At 36.5% G+C, this 18928-nt stretch overlaps 1 protein-coding gene across 1 annotated transcript in view; it reads right to left on the bottom strand.

The window, feature by feature from the left end:
• LOC129240254 (E3 ubiquitin-protein ligase listerin) overlaps nt 1–18928 on the bottom strand; it is a 49190-nt gene that overhangs the window by 11594 nt on the left and 18668 nt on the right. The window contains exons 6-12 of the mRNA XM_054875936.1: nt 14091–14366; nt 11111–11340; nt 10865–11048; nt 10625–10808; nt 4238–4323; nt 3920–4179; nt 3692–3851 (exon numbers count right to left, since the gene is read on the bottom strand). Coding sequence (XP_054731911.1) covers nt 3692–3851; nt 3920–4179; nt 4238–4323; nt 10625–10808; nt 10865–11048; nt 11111–11340; nt 14091–14366 — 1380 coding nt within the window. The remainder of the gene's footprint in view (nt 1–3691; nt 3852–3919; nt 4180–4237; nt 4324–10624; nt 10809–10864; nt 11049–11110; nt 11341–14090; nt 14367–18928) is intronic.

Genomic DNA, 18928 nt, shown 5'->3' with positions numbered 1-18928 from the left:
TCAAAGAACACAAAGCATAACATATAAAAGCTTTCTGGGCACGTTCAAGCCTACTAATATGTACGAGTAATTTCTGCATAAAAAAGGGCATTTAAAAAAGGGTTATAGCGTAAAAATAAATTATTAAATAAGATAATTGCAAATGACGCCACAAAACCGGACTGCACAGTGGAAGAATTAAAGGCTTACTCACATTATCAGCTACGCGTATGCAGCACTACGCAATATACTCAGAATCCTTTAAATACTACATACGAGTTAGGAAAACCAAGAAAACCCTAGTGCTGATGCTTTATGCCGGTTGTCTACTTTAGACACGTGTGCAGCAAATGCGGAAGCTGACATGTAGTTTATCCAAAATTTACCAATTAAAATCGGAAGCCATGAAACACAGAAGCTACCTCGAACCAAATGACAAATTCTGCATAACACAATCTGAATATACTTTACAAAAAGGAGGCATTCGCGTATAAGTATCTAAAAGGATACGTGACAGGATTTTGAAATAGCTTCGTACCAGTATGGCAAAAATTCAAATTTTAGCACGCACCTATTGCTGTTGGCAAGGTATAGACGATGGGATCGAAAACCTAATTTCTAACTGTGCAGTTTTCTAAAGTATGAGACCAATTTCTAGGATAGTTCCAGCCATATGTCATAACCCGTATTATGGTTAGCGATCAGGGAAAATAGTTCACTGCTGAAATATTTCAACATTTCTTGAAGTCGAATGGAATTGTACACAGAGAAGGGACTCCTTACCATCCTGTTACTAACAGGCACGCAGAAAGATTCGTTCAAGCAATAAAAAGCAAGGTAAAGAAAAGTTCTGCTATGATGATGTTCGGGCAACAAATTTCATGTTGCAGGGATCTCTTGTTATCAGAAAAAAAATGTTGATGTAAACACACGAAATAGTATTTCGGCCAATCAATTTAAGGTGGGTGAGAGAATAGAGAGAAAATCTATATAAGAACAACAACAAGCCTGAGTGCTGGTAAAATAAAAAAACAGAGATGGAAGACGTTCAAGTCGTACACAAATATTACCGTGTATCAACATGTTATCACTAAAATCAGCTTACTATATATCATGATTCATTGAATCATGAGCTCATTATTATACATACAACACACTTTCATAATAAATTAAAAAAAAAACATATATGACAATATCGAAAAGCAATTAAAAAATGTATTTCTAAATAATCAAATTATTAATACGTCCACTTTCTGATTTTTTTTTGCATGTGAGCGAATTGAACTTAGTCTAGGAAAAGAAGTTATTACCATTCGAATAAAAAGTTGCTTGAGGAAAAATGAAGCATACCTACTAAAGTGGTGCATAAGTCGACATATATGTGCTTTCAAGTCATTTGCTAAATTCACACAACAATGCAGTGTTTTGTTCTCAACTAACAGTAACAGGCAATAGCAGCTAGAGAGAAAACCAAATCATGCTTTTGTATGACTTGTTTCTCTCTCAGCATTATCACAACACACATATTTCGGCAAGATAGCAAGAAAAGCAATGACACTGAAAGGCAATGAAAAACAATTCAATTCAAACAAGTGAATTGTGTCAAATGTGGATTATTTATATTACTTACATGAATTCCTGATATTTTAAAATCAAATAGGCAGTTAATGTTTGGTATGATGGTTTTGTCGAATAAAAATTAAATTCTGATTAATATTTGAATGTAACTTACACTTTGCCTGCAAATATTCTTCTGCGCACTTTATTGGATTTTAAGTTTACTAAAAGCTGTCTTATTTCATAACTTCAATAGCTTTAAAAATTATTCATCGAAAGTTTACCGTTATTTATTAATATTCTCCCCTTAATACGCAAAAGTGCGCGGGGAACGAAGAAATGTGTATGTTTGCAATTTTCATACATCTCGAAGGTGTGCTAATAGACACTACGTATATTACATACATACATATGACACCAATTCACACATTGTACTTGATGTCTTTCGGCAAAGCTTGTATGAGAATGTTTTTCTACCATTGCCATGCAAGCATATAAGCAGCGTCGTGCAATTCGTGCACTGTCGATAGAGCCGAAGTAGTATTGCTTGTTGAAGACAGTTTTTCTTCGTTGCTGTTCAAGTTGTGTGCCTACATTGCTTTTTGTCTTCACAAACAGTGTCACATGCAATGTGTGACTTGTTGCTTTGTAATAAGCAAGTCATTTGTGCACCACTTTAATACCTACACATGAAAAGAAAATTGATTTGGCCCATATGAATTCCTATTCAAAATATGTTTTAATTTAAATTAAAAAAACTGGAACTTAAAGACTCTGTATATTAAACTATTTCTTCCCACAAACCTTTGGATGAAACATGTTTTTTGCATGACTTGTTATGGTCTTTTTGCACTCAGCTTAATAATGGAATTGGATGGTATTGATCTGGACAACGTTTATTTTCAACAAGACGGCGCTACGTGCCACACAAGTAACGAAACCATTGAGCTTTTACGGGAAAAGTTTCCGGACCGTGAGAGAGAAATCTCGAAGAAGTGATCACAATTGGCCACCGAGATCTTGTGATTTAACACCTTGTGACTTTTTTTTTTTGGGCCATGTGGAATTGAAGGTTTACGCCAACAGCCGAGGGTGATTCAAGACCTCAAAGATGGAATTCGTGAGGCTATCGAAGACATAGGGCAGCCACTTTGCAATTCGGTGGTCATTTGCCTGATGATATTTTCCACTATTAACGGCATACCTTCCTCTTTATAATGAAATAAACATCCGATCATTTATATTAAAAAAGCGTATTTTTTTTTGAATATCAAAATAACACCTCTTAATAAACAACCCTTTACATTTAGCTTAAAATTAAAAAAATTATAAAAGCAATTATTGTGAAAAATTTCCTCCTCGCCTGAAAATAGAAGCAGATTCCGCGTTTGTTTATCATTTCATGTACATCACTCAAAGAGCTTTTGAAATGGAAACTGAAAGCAAACACTGTTGTATACAGTCATGCAATACACAAACGCATTGTATCAAGAAGCTCTTCCCAATTAGAGTGACTCGTTTCAAGAGTCACCGAACCGAAATACCCAGTAGAGTTATCAAAAGGTGATAAAAAACACACCACATTGGTGTGCGCTAACAAACCTCATGGACTAATAAGCTCAAAAACCTCAATCAAGAGCTGAGTAGACACTTTCACTAACCTCATTCCCTCCAAGCTATTCAAAGATGATGCAACTTTAAATTTATTTAGGGGTCAAACCAAAGAAAAGAAAAAAGTTGTGGGATAAAAATATGTTATTTGAAGGCATATTTTAAGCATTTCTTCTAAGATAGGTATTTATTACCCGACCTAAAACAAGGTTATAATTAAACTAGAGTTGTCTCCGATTTATGGTCAACAATGATATAAAATTGGCAAATGTTGTTTAGATTTTGCACAGCGACTCTAGTCATTATACCATATTTGCTGATAATTTAGCTACTTAATTCATAATAAGGTTTTTAATTTTTAACTTGTAGTAATATTGTTGAATATTGGAGGCGAAAAATAATATATTTATGTATACATATAATTATATATAGATTAAAAAGGATACAAAATACTTTACAGATATAGAAAAAAGTTGCGTGATTAAGATTATTTCAAGGCGAAAGATTTAAATATTATTAATTGATGTAATGTTAATTTAATTACCTCTAGATATCTATTTTCATACAACCAGGAAGTATATATTGTGCGTACAAAAAGTGGCGATTTGACACACGCATGCAATATGCAGTCCCACATTAGCAGGTAACTGAACCCTCTTTCGTTTTCAATTGCATCGAACTCATCTATTTCGGAAGCCTTAAAACTATACAAATATTTATTCAAAACAGGAATTAATATTATATGTCAAGATGTATATGTGTGCATTTGTACCTGAATTGCGTTATATACTTTTCAATAAAAGAATCTTTAGATGTTATGAGAGCTTCGAATTGCTTTAAATAATGATGCTGTTTATGCAAGTTCCTGTCAAGGGTTTGATAACATTTGATATCGTCCACAACATAGAATTGAGTTAGTTCTCGCAAAATGAAATAGCACGTTCGCTGAACCAAGAGGTTAGAGTTAGAGAAGTTTCCCAATAAAAGGTTGAAAACGTCTTTGAAGTTTATATCAGGTGAATTTTTACAAAACTATAGATAGAGAGTAAATTATGTAAAAATGTGAATAAAATGTTATAAAGAAACTCACAATATAAATTACATCAAAATCTGCATGTGTTAATGCTAGTCTTATTTTGTTGAACACAAGGGAAAAGTATTCAGCTGTAGCCAATTCTGAAAAAATATTAAAAAAATATATATAAATATATATATTATATCAATATTAATTACTAAATATTACTATTCTAGGGGGTCTTCACACCGAGCTCGTTGCTTCGTTACTTCACAGTTTTACGTATATTTTTTTTGCAAATCTAACAAAAGCACCTAAGCGTCGAGTAAGCACCTAAGCATTAACAAGCTTGATAAATTGATTGGTAATTGGCAAAATAACAATCAGTTCTTTGAAAATTGGCATTTAATGGAGAAACGCGAAGTTTAAGTTTAAAATATCAAAAATTAAAGGAAAGAAAAGTAAGTAAGTGTTTTTTGCAGTCAGTGTATATGAGTTTTATACAATTAATTGATATTTACAAATTTATTTACCTTCAATCAAAGTAACTTGCTCCGTAGAGTTTACATATTCTTGCTATATTTGGGCATTTTTAGTTCTTTGTCCATACTTGCATATAATGAAATTACAATAAATCAACTAGAGCATTACCAAACTAACAGAAATACATCATAAGTCACACACAGCAACAACCAAACCGAACTACCAACTAACAAACCGCCAAAGTAAAGAAATAGGTGTGAGTACCCCTACTATGTATATGCATGATTGTAAGTTCCCATTTACGACTTTCCTTGACGGCCGAAATCATTTGAAATATACTTGGGTGTACGTTTACGTTACGAGTTTGAAATGTTTCAAAATTTGAAACAGCGCAAATCTCTATTTGACGCTTTCTCGGCAATTAATAATTAAATTTCTATTTAAGAAAACACCACATGAAATATGTTAAATACATTTGAAAAACTTTTAATGAATACAGCAGCAGTAGGCTCCCGCACAAATTAACACAGTGCATATTACGAAAAAACGTGCTTTGACACAAACCTCTCAACGGCTTACATACGTATAGAGCTCGGCTTTCAGCTTTAAGAAAATATAACTGCTATGGACTGGCAAGTTCATTGTATCCATATTATTTAAATGAAATTGCAAAATTTAAGCATGGCAAAACAAAAAGTACAATTAAGCACGACGCGAATTTATAAACACTTAGATTACTCAAAAGAAGAATCATACTTTATATAAGATACGCGGCTAGCTGACATTTCAACAATATTAAAGCAATATGTGGATTGCTAATGCAATAGCCTATGGAAATGCGGTGAAAATTTGCACCCTATGAGAAGCTAAACGACGCTGAACGTTAACTGGTTTCATATACTCAGCCTTCTACTATAGAGAATTTCTTATAGCAGAGTTCAATTATTAATTTATTTAAGGGTTGAGACAGACAACATTCTTATTTATTTCATTATTAATTTTTTTATATTACATGAATTAATGTATGACTTAAATCAATTGGAAACCCTGACTTTTATAAATTAAATAAAGAATTACTACTACTACACACCTGCATGATCTTAGCCGGATACTTGAAAACGTGTACCTGGCCAACATTAGGGTATCTTTAGAGAAAACTAAATTCTTAAAAAGTAAACTTTATGTTCTTGGATTCTTCGTCTCGAAAAATTTTATTCAAACATCGAAAGTTAAAGAAAACACATAATCAACTAAGAATATCCGCAAATACTGCGTGCCGTGCGCACATTACTAGCGTTCTCTGGCTATTACAGACGCTTTATTAAGGAATATGCCTTAACTGCGAGATCTCTCACAAAATATTCAAGTGGCGAAGATGGAACAATTAGCCCAAATATTTCCAAAAATTAATATATTACCCTTGATGATGAAGCTTATAAAACTTTCTGGAACAATAAAAATATTTTGTCCTCAGGAGATATACTCCTTTTCTATCCATACTATGATAATCCTGTTGATGTAACGACGAATATACATCGTTTCATGACTTAGGCGTTCTTCTTCCACACTGAGGTAGGCTCATCACTATAATATGGGGAACCTTATCCCAAATAGAAGAAAACTGAGGAATTACCTCTTGGCGTAAACAATGCATGCATTTTTACTGATCACCAACAAACACCCGAAACCAAGTTAAAACTTTGGAAAGCCTTGTTGAAAGAATTTTCTTCTGAGTTTCACGATAAGCTAGCAAGGAAAAATTTGAGGCAAACGCATTATCGAAACCCAGACTCTAAAGTTGTGTCTCCACTCAGACTATGAAACTCTTCAAAGGTATTCAACAGGATTTATTACTACAGCTCGAACCCCATCAATTATTTTATAAACCAGATAATCCTTAAGGGGTTAGGGGTAGTCAGAGGCCCGAAAAAATGATGATTTTCACGAATTTGTTTTTGCTACTTAATTAATTAATTTAACAAAAATAAAAACATAGCATAAAAACATCATGTTTTAACTTGACTTCACCAAAATTTCAAAAAAAAAAATTAATAATTGCAAAAGTTATCGCTGTTTGTGTGAAGCCCGTTTCTCCAGAAGTCCCTTGCGGTGAACATCACAAGTCCTTGCAGATTCATCTAAAACCAATCGGACAAGAAAAATTAGTTTTATTAATAGATAATCTTGTGCCTGATCGAAGCTTTTTTTTTCAAAATGAACAAAATGGCGGCCTCAGAAAATTTTTTCCAGATTTTAGAGCAAAAAACCAACAGTTAATTGTTAGAAAAAAATCGAAATTTTTGAAAAAAAAAAAAAAATCCTTCGATCAGGCACAAGTTTTTTATGTTTTTCAAAAGCTGTATAAATTTTATTGAAATCTACGAAGCGGTTTTTAAGTTACAGTGTTCACCAGTTTGAAAAACATAGTTTTGAGAAAAACGCATTTAAAGTTTTGCTATCGGCTCCGGAGCGGCCGAGCGCCCTTTGTTAATTGTTGAATAACTTGAAAAGTATTTGTCGGATTCACTTCAAATTTTTACACAATATTTTTAAAACATTATACTTTAAGAAAATGCAAAAAACAAAAATCAATTTTTTGAAAATTCTGACTACCCCTAACCCCTTAAAAAAAAACTATAATATTTAGCTTGAGTCAAAAATTAGGAACCATATAATTTTTCAGAGCATAGATACTATTTTTAAAACCAATATCACTAACTTCTATGTAGTTTGTCAGTTATGAAAAATCAAAAACAAAATCAAAAGTATTTTTCCGACCGTGCAGTTCGTTCACACAGATGATTTAGTCACGTATAGCTTAATAATTAATATTATAATTGAACTTGCTTAATACTTGCTAATCAAAAGTTTATTCATTTTATAAATAGAGATAAATTTAGATTACAGTTCTTTTTATACTTCTTCCTACGCTAAAAACTCTTATTCTAAACGCTTATTTGTATGTAAGTATGTAAAGTGATGAACAAAAGTATTGGCACAGCAAGATACTTCCACTTTAAAATAATTTTTTGCCTCCTAAAGAAATGATTTTTAATCACAAAATTATCAATTATATCAGCAAAATTATCAATTATCTGCGTACATTAGACAATGTGGTGTTACGAAAACGTTCGGAATACCATTGTCAAATATCAAGAAGAGTAACGGTCTCAGGCGGCTGTCATGAGGTATAGGTACAGAAGTGACTTTAATCGCATCAATTCCAATATTATTTATGCGATTTATTTTATCAGCAAGATAAAACGCAAACAATCAAAATGAGTGAAACTTTTTAAAGTATTTTATGACTAACCTTATCAAAAAATTTCGAAATGCCACTGGACATGGCATCACATTGTTGACAGATTTCAAATTGTTTTAAAATACAATTTAACTATTCCAGTTTTTCGAAAAAGTTTGGATATACTTAAGATTTTGGAGATTGGGCGATAAATTTGGATGTCTGATTTACTCCAATACTTATGAATGGATATAATGAGCGAGTTTTTCCAAATTTTCTGAATTTTCTTTATTATATGCATCGAAATTCGGTGAAACAGTCAGAGAGATGCTTTTGGAGTTGGTAGCCTTACGTGGGGGTGATGACAGCGACATCAAAATCAGAGAGTTGCGAACAGCTTGTTCTTCTATTTGCAGATCATCAACTTTTCTAATCAATAATTTATTTTCTGTTAGCAAAGAGCTAATTATTGAGATCGTTTTTTCGTGAGCAGATTTTAGTTATCGAGTTCAATGGGAATAGTTTGCAGAGTTATCTCTTTATTACCGCAATCATTTTTAATATCGGCTTCCGCGGCGACCAGCAGCATACAGTGGAGAGTTATTTGCGGTTGCTTAACTTGTAGAGCTGTTTGTAGATGAGACATATTCTTTCGACTCTAGTGTGCAGTTTTAAAATAATATTGCCTGTTAGATTTCTGTATGTGATCAATGTCAGCGGATACGAAATTTTCGGGGGAATATTCAGTATAATGCCGTACACTTTGAAAGGATGTGAAGGGGAGGTATAGGATATAGATATCCCGATCCTAAAATTGAAAACCTAATTTATTGTTAAAATTGTGTGTTTTTACCGAAAGGTTAGTTTTGTCAGGCACCTCATAAACTAAGGAAGCTCATATGCAGGTAGAATTTTACAGAGTCTTCTTTAGCAGACGCAGCTTACAGGGCCCGGCACTCGAAGTGTAACCAACTTCAGTCCGCTCGCGAAGCTGATTACGGGCATCAGCTGTCTGTTATTTGGCTAAATGACAGTTCGGAGTATTGCTTACAAGCGCGCGGAAGCACTTTGCCGAGAGTAAACGCGAAATTAAGTAAATTAGTAATGGATTTCAAACGTAATAGTGTGATTGTATTATATTTGGCTGAAAAATCATAACCAGCGATTATTCGTGAGCTCGAGCACCTTAAAGTAAATAAAGTTTTTGTTTATCGCACCATTACTCGTTACAATGACACTGGTAGCATCGCGAAACGTCAGCAAAAGACTGTAACGTCACGTGAAATGTCTGACCGTAGCATTCACCGAATACTGAAAAATGATCTCAAAGTCTAGCCTTATAAGATCCAGAAGGCGCATGATCTAACACCAAAGAGCAAACAAATCAGACTTGAGAGAGCGAAGGAGTTGTTTCTCTTGGCCGAAAGCGATCAATTTCCGAAAATTGTGTTTTCTGACAAGAAAATTTTTCAAATTGAGCAATTCGTAAACTCCCAAAACGATAGGGTGGATTTATTTGACCGACCGTTCATACGAGAATTCGAGTCATCGATTGGCCACCAGGAGGCAGCATCCGCCACAGGTAATTGTTTGGACCGCAGTAACGAAAAACAACCGATGGGCAAATTTCTGTGGGTCTCAAGCCACTGAAAACAGCCATTGTCCGGGAGTGGGCCAAAATACCTGCAAGTCACATTCGGGCAGCTTGCGATTCGTTTCTGGACCGTGTCAAGGTCAAGGCAAAAGGAGGTCATATCGAGCAAAAAGAAATGGATTTTTAATTTTCTACTATTTTCACACATTTTTTACTTTGAATTTAATAAAAGTAAATTTCCAAACTAAATTTATGGCCTTTTTAATTGGTTACAGTCGAGTGCCGGACCCTGTAAATTCGATGTCAGGCCTGATCTAAGTATTTGGGGTAATCTAGCTGCACAGGGATACTTCCGTGACGAGAGACAAGGGGTGAAATACTATACATTACACTAAATAGAGTTAATTTATTTGGGCGAAAGACCTTTGACGGCTGTCTTGAGAATGAGTATTCGAAGCAGGCTTAATTTTTTTGTATGCGTTTAAGACAATTTTCGGAGCACTTTTTCATCTCTGATTGAGGCAATTCCAAAACATATGAATGCTTAAAAATTTAAGTATTTGTTGGAGCTTCTATTATCGTGGTGGAGATTCGCCTTCTGCTGGAATGGCATGGCATGTGGCCCCATGTCCAATTCTAATTACCATATCCAGTTCTAACTTCCGAACGTCGTCCTGTATCGAAGTGCGAACACAATAAAATTCCTACAACCAACGAAGCACAGCAGTCGTATGACAAACTTCACTAAATATGACTGTCATTAAATATGTTTATCAGAATTGAAGATGATGATTGTCCTTGGAATGGTGTTCAGAAACTTGAATTTTTTAAGAATTATATTTCTTTATATTAATATTTTGAAGAACAGTAACTTTTAGAAAATCTGTTTCTAAAGTTGAAACAAACACGCATATGTGGAATTTAGCAAATAAAGTCTTCATAATTATGGCGAGGTGGCAGCTCCCGCTATCCACGCTCAGAATTTCAACCCATAAAATCTGTCTATTTTTACTACATAATTTCTGTAATATTAAATTTTATTTTAAGATTTGTGATGCAAAAATTTTGAATTAGTGAAACTTTTGTAAACCAAATTATTTTCGCAAGATTTTATAAACTTACTGTATATTACATTTTGTATTACCTTGATATTGCAGTAGTCCGTAAAATGATTTAAATATTGTGCAATTTACTTCTTTTGCAAATAAAGACTCCCATTCATCAATGGTTTTTTTTACCAATGCAGTTGAACTAGTATTATTTTCCGCTGTTATAAATTCTTCGAAAACAACAAATAGGCTGCAAACATTTATAATGAATAATGATACCTAAAAGCAGAAAATTATGATAAGTGGTTATTTTTATATGTATGTTTAAAACTAACCTTTGGATCTGTGTACTTTTCGATTGATTTTAGAACGCTTGGTACCCAGGAACTTAGCCCAATGATAATGCTATCCCAGTCTTTGGAACTTAAAGACCAAGGCATATTTTTTAGTATTTCGGTTAGAAGTCGAATGTATTCCACTAGTTCGACTACGACAGCAAGTTCATGGTCATCTATTTTGCTACACATGTTTTTTCAAATAATAATTTTGTTTTAAGTCTCAATAAATAATATATGACTTACACATTAAATAACGCTCGTTTCTCTGTGTACAATTTTTCACTGATTTCTCGAACTATTCCTAATATTTGAACAAGTATAGTTTTATCTCCAGCTTCCATTACATTAGATTTAAAAAAATTGATTACGAAACAGCGCAATATTGCGCATTTTATCCACACGCTGGTTGACTTTGCACAAAGGGAAATATTTTGTACGCATATACTCCTGTGACCAAGACGTGGTAATTGATACTAAAAAGAATGTAAAACTTTTGATTAGCTTTATATTAGGTTGAATGATATGCTTTAAAATATGCTTTTATTTCATTCATCTCTTTTTCAGTTTGTACTAACCGTAAAAATACTAATGTTAAAATTTCATGATATTATATTCATTAGTGCGTGAGTTCTTCTGCTAAGAGTGACGCTACTTTTGTTATTTTCAAAACAATGGATAAAATAGAATTTCGAGTTTTAATTTTACACTGTTTCTTGATTGGAAGAAATACCTTCAAGCGAAGAAATGGCTTTAAAAGTATTATGGGGGCTCCGCCCCATCAGAAAAAACAATAAAACGATGGTTTACTGACTTCAAACATGGTCGTAGAGACACCGATGATGCACAACGCAGTGGGCGTCCAAATGACGCGGTTACGCCAGAAAATAAAAAAAAAATCCACAAAATCGTTTTGAATGATCGAAAAGTGAAGTTGCGTGAGTTACCTGACATCGTAAAGATATCAAAGAACGTATTGGTTTTATGTTGCGTGAGCATTTGATTATGAGAAGCTCTGTTCAAAAAGGGTGCCGCATTTTAACGTCCCAAATCAATCAAAACAATGGCAAAACTATATGAATTGAACTTCGAATTGCTCCCACATCCACCGCATTCGCCAGATTCGGCTCCCAGTGACTACTGGCTGTTCGCAGATCTAAAAACATGCTCGCCATCAAGAAATTTCGCTCGAATGAAGAGGATATCGCTGAAACTGAGACTTATTTAGAGGCAATAGATAAACCGTTCAATAAATGTGGTATTGAGATGTTGAAGCGGTGCTGAAATGATTGCGTTGCTCTTGATGGAAATCACGTGATGAATATAGCTAATTTTGAACAAAAAAAAGAACCTGATTATTTTGTTAGGCCCGGAACTTTTCCACCCATGTGTTGATGTTTCATTCGCTCGGTATTGCCACAATTATAAGTCGGTTCGCCAACATAGGCATTTTGTGACAATACTTATTGAGATTCTGTAAGTTCGTAGCAACAAGTTGAAAAATGTTATTACTACTTGAAAACTTTGGCTGGCAATACCATAAGTGCGTACAAACAAATATGAAAATGTCGCTGCTATTTCAAATTTCAAATACAAATTGATAGATGAAATTGAAAAAAGACAGTCATTATACCAAAAAAATCTATCCAGAATGAAGCGTGTTGAATTTTCCGGTTACTAATCGATCATTGTAGTGCCACGCTCCTCATAAAAAACTATTTGCCATTCGGAGTCGGCTTGAAACTGTAGGTCCCTCCATTTGTGGAACAATATCAAGACGCACGGCACAAATAGGAGGAGAAGTTCGGCCAAACACCTAACAGAAGTGTACGCGCCAATTATTTATTTTTTATTTTAATCAATCGCCATAGACGGGATGGACCCAATAATTTTTCCCATTTTTTTTCTTTTTCTTCCAATAAGCAATAATGACACGTTTGGGCAACATTTTGTCGATCAACTGGCAAAATATTAGATGCGGTTTTGGGTGCGCCTTATGTGAATGCAGAAATTAATCATATAACTTGTACGAATAAAACCCTGCGAACGCAATTGCCCAGTTATTTAGTTGGCAGAGGTTGTTCATTTATTTAATTTGGTCGATTATTTAGTGTGCGCCTCTACAGACCAACCCAATCAAATAGTTGGCCAACTAAAGAGTCTCTAGTGTACGGTGTCTCAATGTGGGGTCTCATCACACATACTCAACATACTACAATATTTATTTCCTTATGTACAGTCCAATTGAAGATGGAACAACATAACTCAGAAACTATTTGACCAATTAGATTCTAACAGAGTGCATTGTATGGATTTATAATATTTATTATACGCAATATATTCAATAAAAGGAATAGTCACCATTATTAGTTATAATGATTTCATAATTTCGAGTCATACTTTGTGTTAATTTCTGCTCAAGTTGTGGTAATCGGCTCCAAATCAGCCGAATTTGCTTTGATAACTGTTTGACCATCCATATTTGTTTTTCTTTGAGTTTTTGCTTAACTATTGCCCAAACATAGTTGGCATCAGCCAATTTTGAAGTCCAATCCAATATTACAAACACACTTTACTGTTTCCTCTCTACACACCTTCGACTTCGTTGCTTGGGATCATTGTTTTCTTGTAAAATCTAGTAAATACAAATTAGCGGTCACTCCTTTTTCGGAGAAGCCGTAGCCCATACAAAACTTTTTTAATGAGTGATAATGAGAACAGGGGATTTTTCCAAAAGGTCTTCTCCACGTAAACGTACAATTCTCCTTAAAACTATTTCAGCTTTACGCAACAATAAGTTCGGATTTGTCACAAACAAATTAATGATCTTCTGATCTTGCTTTGAAGACGTATTTTTTATTGCCTCATCCGGGGAAGTCGTCAACGTTTTAACTTCGGTATGCCGTAGCACCAATCTATTTATGAACGGTTCGACCTTTTCAAATACATATATTGCTGCAGGTGCTCGTACTTTTTTGGATCTTTAGAGTGTGCACGTAGGAACACTGCATCAAATCGTTTTTCAAATGCGGAACTCATTTTGCTTTCTAAATTTCTATCAAAACTAACAAATTGTACAACGCGTATTGCGAAAAGGATACGCCCATTAAGCAGTATTTAATTTTTGTATAACAAACTCAACTTCCGACATAGTACATGCATAATTATTATTTGATTTAATGAACCTCTTGTGGATGCATAAGTATGTAATAAGAAAGATAAATACCTGCAAAAAGTTGATATAAGGAGTTAAGGCATCTTGATCCAAAAAGTATTTCGCAATTTCTTCGTTAAAGACGATTGGAGCATTTTCTTCAAATTGCACATATCGGTGACTGAAAACCAAAAGTGATAATGATCGACAATACGAAATGTCGCTTGACATTGTTGCGTAGTGGAGCAGCTTTTCTTGTATTACTTCTGTCAGAATGGCCTCATTATATATCAGAGATTTAATTTGCTCTTGAAGTTCTGTAATACAAATCTTAAGAGAGGCGTCTTCCTGAAAATACAGTAGCAACAATTAAAAAAAATAACAATTTTCAGATGTACATATTTAAAGAATGTGAAAAACCTAGCTTTAAGCAATATTTTTTGGCGCAAGAAAACGGCCAAATAATTCATGACTAATAAAGTTTCGACTCAATTAACATTATTCCATTTACCACACATACCTACCTGTTCACTATTGTTTGATTGGTAAGTTATCCAGTTGGTTTGGTTACAAAATGCAAAATTCACAAATAGGATGAGGGAATTCATCTCTTCTATTGTACAAACTACAATGTTCAGTTCAGGGACATAAAAACAAGAAATTAACTATTTTATTCTACTTAATATTTATGTATATTCAGCGTTATCACCATCAAGCATCTGCTTTCAATTTAAGGAAATAATTGGTAGACTAGACATGAGTGTAAGTAGAAGAATTTAAATTTTAGTGAACTCTGTCATATTGTTTCTAAAAGTATCGTTTATGTTATCAATATGCAACAAAAAGTATTGTAATTAAGGATTACTAACGAAAGCTGATGTAATATATGTATATTGCATCTAACAGAAGCTTGGCCACCACAACTTAGAAAGTGTTTGACCAATTCGATTCCAAATAACTGCATTGTATGGGCTTATAATATTTATTATACGCAATATATTCGGCCGCCGTAGCCGAATGGTTTGGTGCGTGACTACCATTTGGAGTACGTAGGTTTGCGCCTCCGGGCATCAAACACCAAAATGAAGAAAAAGTTTTTTCCAACAGCGGTCGCTCCTCGGCAGACAATGGCTAGCCTCCGTAATCTACCGTTCAAAGTCGGCTTTAAACTGTATGCCCCTCCATTTGTGGAAGAACAACAATACGCACACCACACATTGGAGGAGTTCCAATAAACACCCAAAAAGAGTGTAAGCACCAATTATATAAATATATACCCTATGATCAGAAAGTACCAGGAATGTTTAATTTAAATAAAACAAAACAGAGTTAAATTTCAGGCAAATTTATTTTATCTCATTCAAAATATGACCCGTCTGAAGCAACACACATGTGCCAAAGTTTAACCCAGTCCTCCATACACCCTTGGTAGGCCGACGAAGGGATGGCCCTCAGCTACTTCGTCGCATTCTTTTTGATCTCCTCTATCGAAATATAGAATATCTGAAATCTCCATCCACGAAGTGGTAACTTCAACTTGGGAAACAAAAAGATGTCGCACGGGGCCATATCAGGTGAATACGGTCCAGCACAATTTGGGCTCGATGCGTTGGCGCCTGCTGTACAGCGACATCACAGTCGTGAAGGTAGTGTTATGGTATGAGGAGCAATATCGTACTATGGCGCGTTCGAATTAAAAATTGTAGACTACAAAATGTCGGGAATCAGCTATAAAGCTCTGTTCCAAAAATCTTTTCTCGAGATTCGTGAAGCATTTGGACCTATTAATTGGATCTTTCAAAAGGTACAAACTTCAAGTGAGGTAATATAAAAACTTGGATTGCTTTGAAACTTTAGCGTGGCCACCGTATTCCCCAGATCTGAACATTAATGAAAATCTATGGGTATGGCTTGTTCATAAGGTTTATGAGAATAGCCAACAATTTAAAGGCACAAATGCTCTAATTAGAATCATTAAAACGGCTGGTCTAAAATTGTATTAGGCTATTTGGAGAATTTGTACAAATCCACTCACCAACGTATTTACGAAGTAATTTATAAACTAGGTAGTTTGCAAACAGCTTTAAATATTAAATGTGAAAAAACTAAATTTCCTATATATGTTATTATTTTTTCTCATTTGGTTTGTGCCTCTTTTCAATCAGTAGTATTACAACTGCTTATGTTTTACTGCTAAGAAATACCGTTAAACGGAATAGTATTTTTACACATGTTTATTTTCGAGTAAAGTAAAGTCATCACTTGGAGGATGGTTCCATGTGTAGAAGGGAGGATGGTTCCATGTGTAGAAGTCCACGCAAGTGGGGAAAGTTACTGATCGCCATTCACTTGGGAATGGCCAGGACGATTCTTCTGCATATGGTTCAAGCAGCTCACAACGGCCGGGATTAGCCCACGTATCCTCTGGGTAGCTTCCGAACATCCGTTCGGGAGTGAGCTAACGTGAGAAGGCGAAACATTCCAGGATAGCTGGTTGTGCGTTGGGTTTGGGACCCGCCACTTAAAAATCGCCCCCAATGAAAAGTTTTAAAAAGCCTCGGATGAGACCTCCCTATACTGATGACGACCCCTGCAAACGAACTAAGGATTATGATTTGAGGGCATGCACCTGGAATGTCCGGTCCCTTAATGGGGAAGGTGCCTCTGCCCGGCTGGTTGATGTCCTCGTGAGAGTAAAGGCTGACATCACTGCCATCCAAGAGATGCGATGGACGGGGCAAGGAAAGAAAACCATGGGACCTTGCGACGTCTACTACAGCTGCCATGTAAAGGAGCGCAAATTCGGTGTCGGATTTGTTGTGGGAGAGAGACTTCGTCGCCAAGTACTGTCGTTCACTCCGGTGGACGAGCGTCTCGCAACAATCCGCATCAAAGCCCGTTTCTTCAACATATCGCTAATTTGCGCCCACGCCCCGACGGAAGAGAAGGACGATGCGACCAAAGATTCCTTCTATGAGCGCCTGGAACGTTCCTATGAGCGCTGCCCCCGCCACGACATAAAAATCGTGCTTGGCGACTTCAACGCCAGGGTGGGCAAGGAGGGAATTTTTGGTCCCACAGTCGGAAAATTCAGCCTGCACAACGAAACATCCGGTAACGGACAGAGGCTGATCGACTTCGCCGGGGCCCGAAACATGGTAGTCTGCAGCACCAGATTCCAGCATAAGAAGATTCACCAAGCCACCTGGCTGTCTCCTGATCGAAAAACGCGAAACCAGATCGATCATGTTGTGATAGATGGAAGACACGCTTCTAGTGTATTAGATGTACGTACGATCCGAGGACCCAACATCGACTCGGATCATTACCTTGTTGCAGCCAAACTGCGCACCCGCCTCTGTGCAGCAAAAAACGTACATCTACCTACGCAAAGAATGTTCGACATCGAAAAGCTGCAATCACAACAGACAGCCAGAAGATTCGCCACTCGACTCTCACTCCTGCTCTCGGAGAGCACTGCCCAACAACCCGGCATGCGCGAGCAATGGAGCAACATTTCTCGTTCCCTACGTACCGCCGCCGAAGAAGAAATCGGATTCCGGCGAGCCCGAAAAAACAATTGGTACGACGAGGAATGTCATGCTGCCGCAGAAAGAAAGGATGCCGCCTATAGAGCCACGCTGCGATCGGGCGCAACGCGAGCCATGTGGGATCGCTACAGAGAGCTGAAAAAGGAAGAGAGACGTATTATCCGAAAGAAGAAACGAGAGGCCGAAATACGTGAGTGCGAAGAGCTTGAGATGCTGGCCAACAGGAACAACGCCCGAAAATTCTACCAGAAAGTTCGGCGGCTTACAGAAGGTTTCAAGACCGGGGCGTTTTCCTGTAAGAACAAAGACGGCGAACTGGTGACTGACGTACAGAGCAATCTTAGATTATGGAGGGAACACTTCTCGAACCTATTAAACAGTGACAGCTGCGCATGTCACCGAGAAAGTGAAGATCCCGATACCCCAATCGTTGACGACGGAATTGTCGTTCCGCTACCCGATCATGACGAGGTGAGAATAGCGATAACGCGGCTAAAGAACAACAAAGCCGCGGGCGCCGACGGACTGCCGGCTGAGCTATTCAAACATGGCGGCGAGGAGCTGGTAAGGTGCATGCATCAGCTCCTATGCAAAATATGGTCGGATGAAAGCATGCCTGCCGATTGGAATTTAAGTGTGCTCTGCCCAATCCATAAGAAGGGCGATCCTGCAATTTGTGCCAATTACCGCGGGATTAGTCTTCTAAATATCGCCTATAAGGTTCTAGCGAGCGTATTGTGTGAAAGGCTGAAGCCCACCGTCAACCAACTGATTGGACCTTATCAGTGTGGCTTCAGACCTGGAAAGTCTACCATCGACCAAATATTCACAATACGCCAAATCTTGGAAAAGACCCATGAAAGAAGAATCGACACGCACCATCTTTTCGTCGACTTCAAAGCTGCATTCGACAGTACGGAAAGGAGTTACCTGTATGCCGCGATGTCTGAATTTGGTATCCCCGCAAAACTAATACGGCTATGTAGGATGACGTTGCTCAACACCAGCAGCGCCGTCAGAATTGGGAAGGACCTCTCCGAGCCGTTTGATACCAAACGAGGTTTCAGACAGGGTGACTCGCTGTCGTGTGACTTCTTTAACCTGATGTTGGAGAGCATCGTACGAGCCGCAGAACTTAATCGCTCAGGCACAATTTTTTATAAGAGCGTACAATTGTTGGCGTATGCCGATGATATTGACATCATCGGCCTTAACAACCGCGCTGTTAGTTCTGCCTTCTCCAAACTGGATAAAGAGGCAAAGCGAATGGGTTTGGTGGTGAACGAGGACAAAACGAAGTACCTCCTGTCTTCAAACAAACAGTCGGCGCACTCGCGTATCGGCACCCACGTCACTGTA

The sequence above is a fragment of the Anastrepha obliqua genome, chromosome 3 (genome assembly GCF_027943255.1).
Source record: "Anastrepha obliqua isolate idAnaObli1 chromosome 3, idAnaObli1_1.0, whole genome shotgun sequence".
NCBI classification, from domain to species: Eukaryota; Metazoa; Arthropoda; class Insecta; order Diptera; family Tephritidae; genus Anastrepha; species Anastrepha obliqua.
This window is presented reverse-complemented; position numbering and strand designations above follow the sequence as displayed.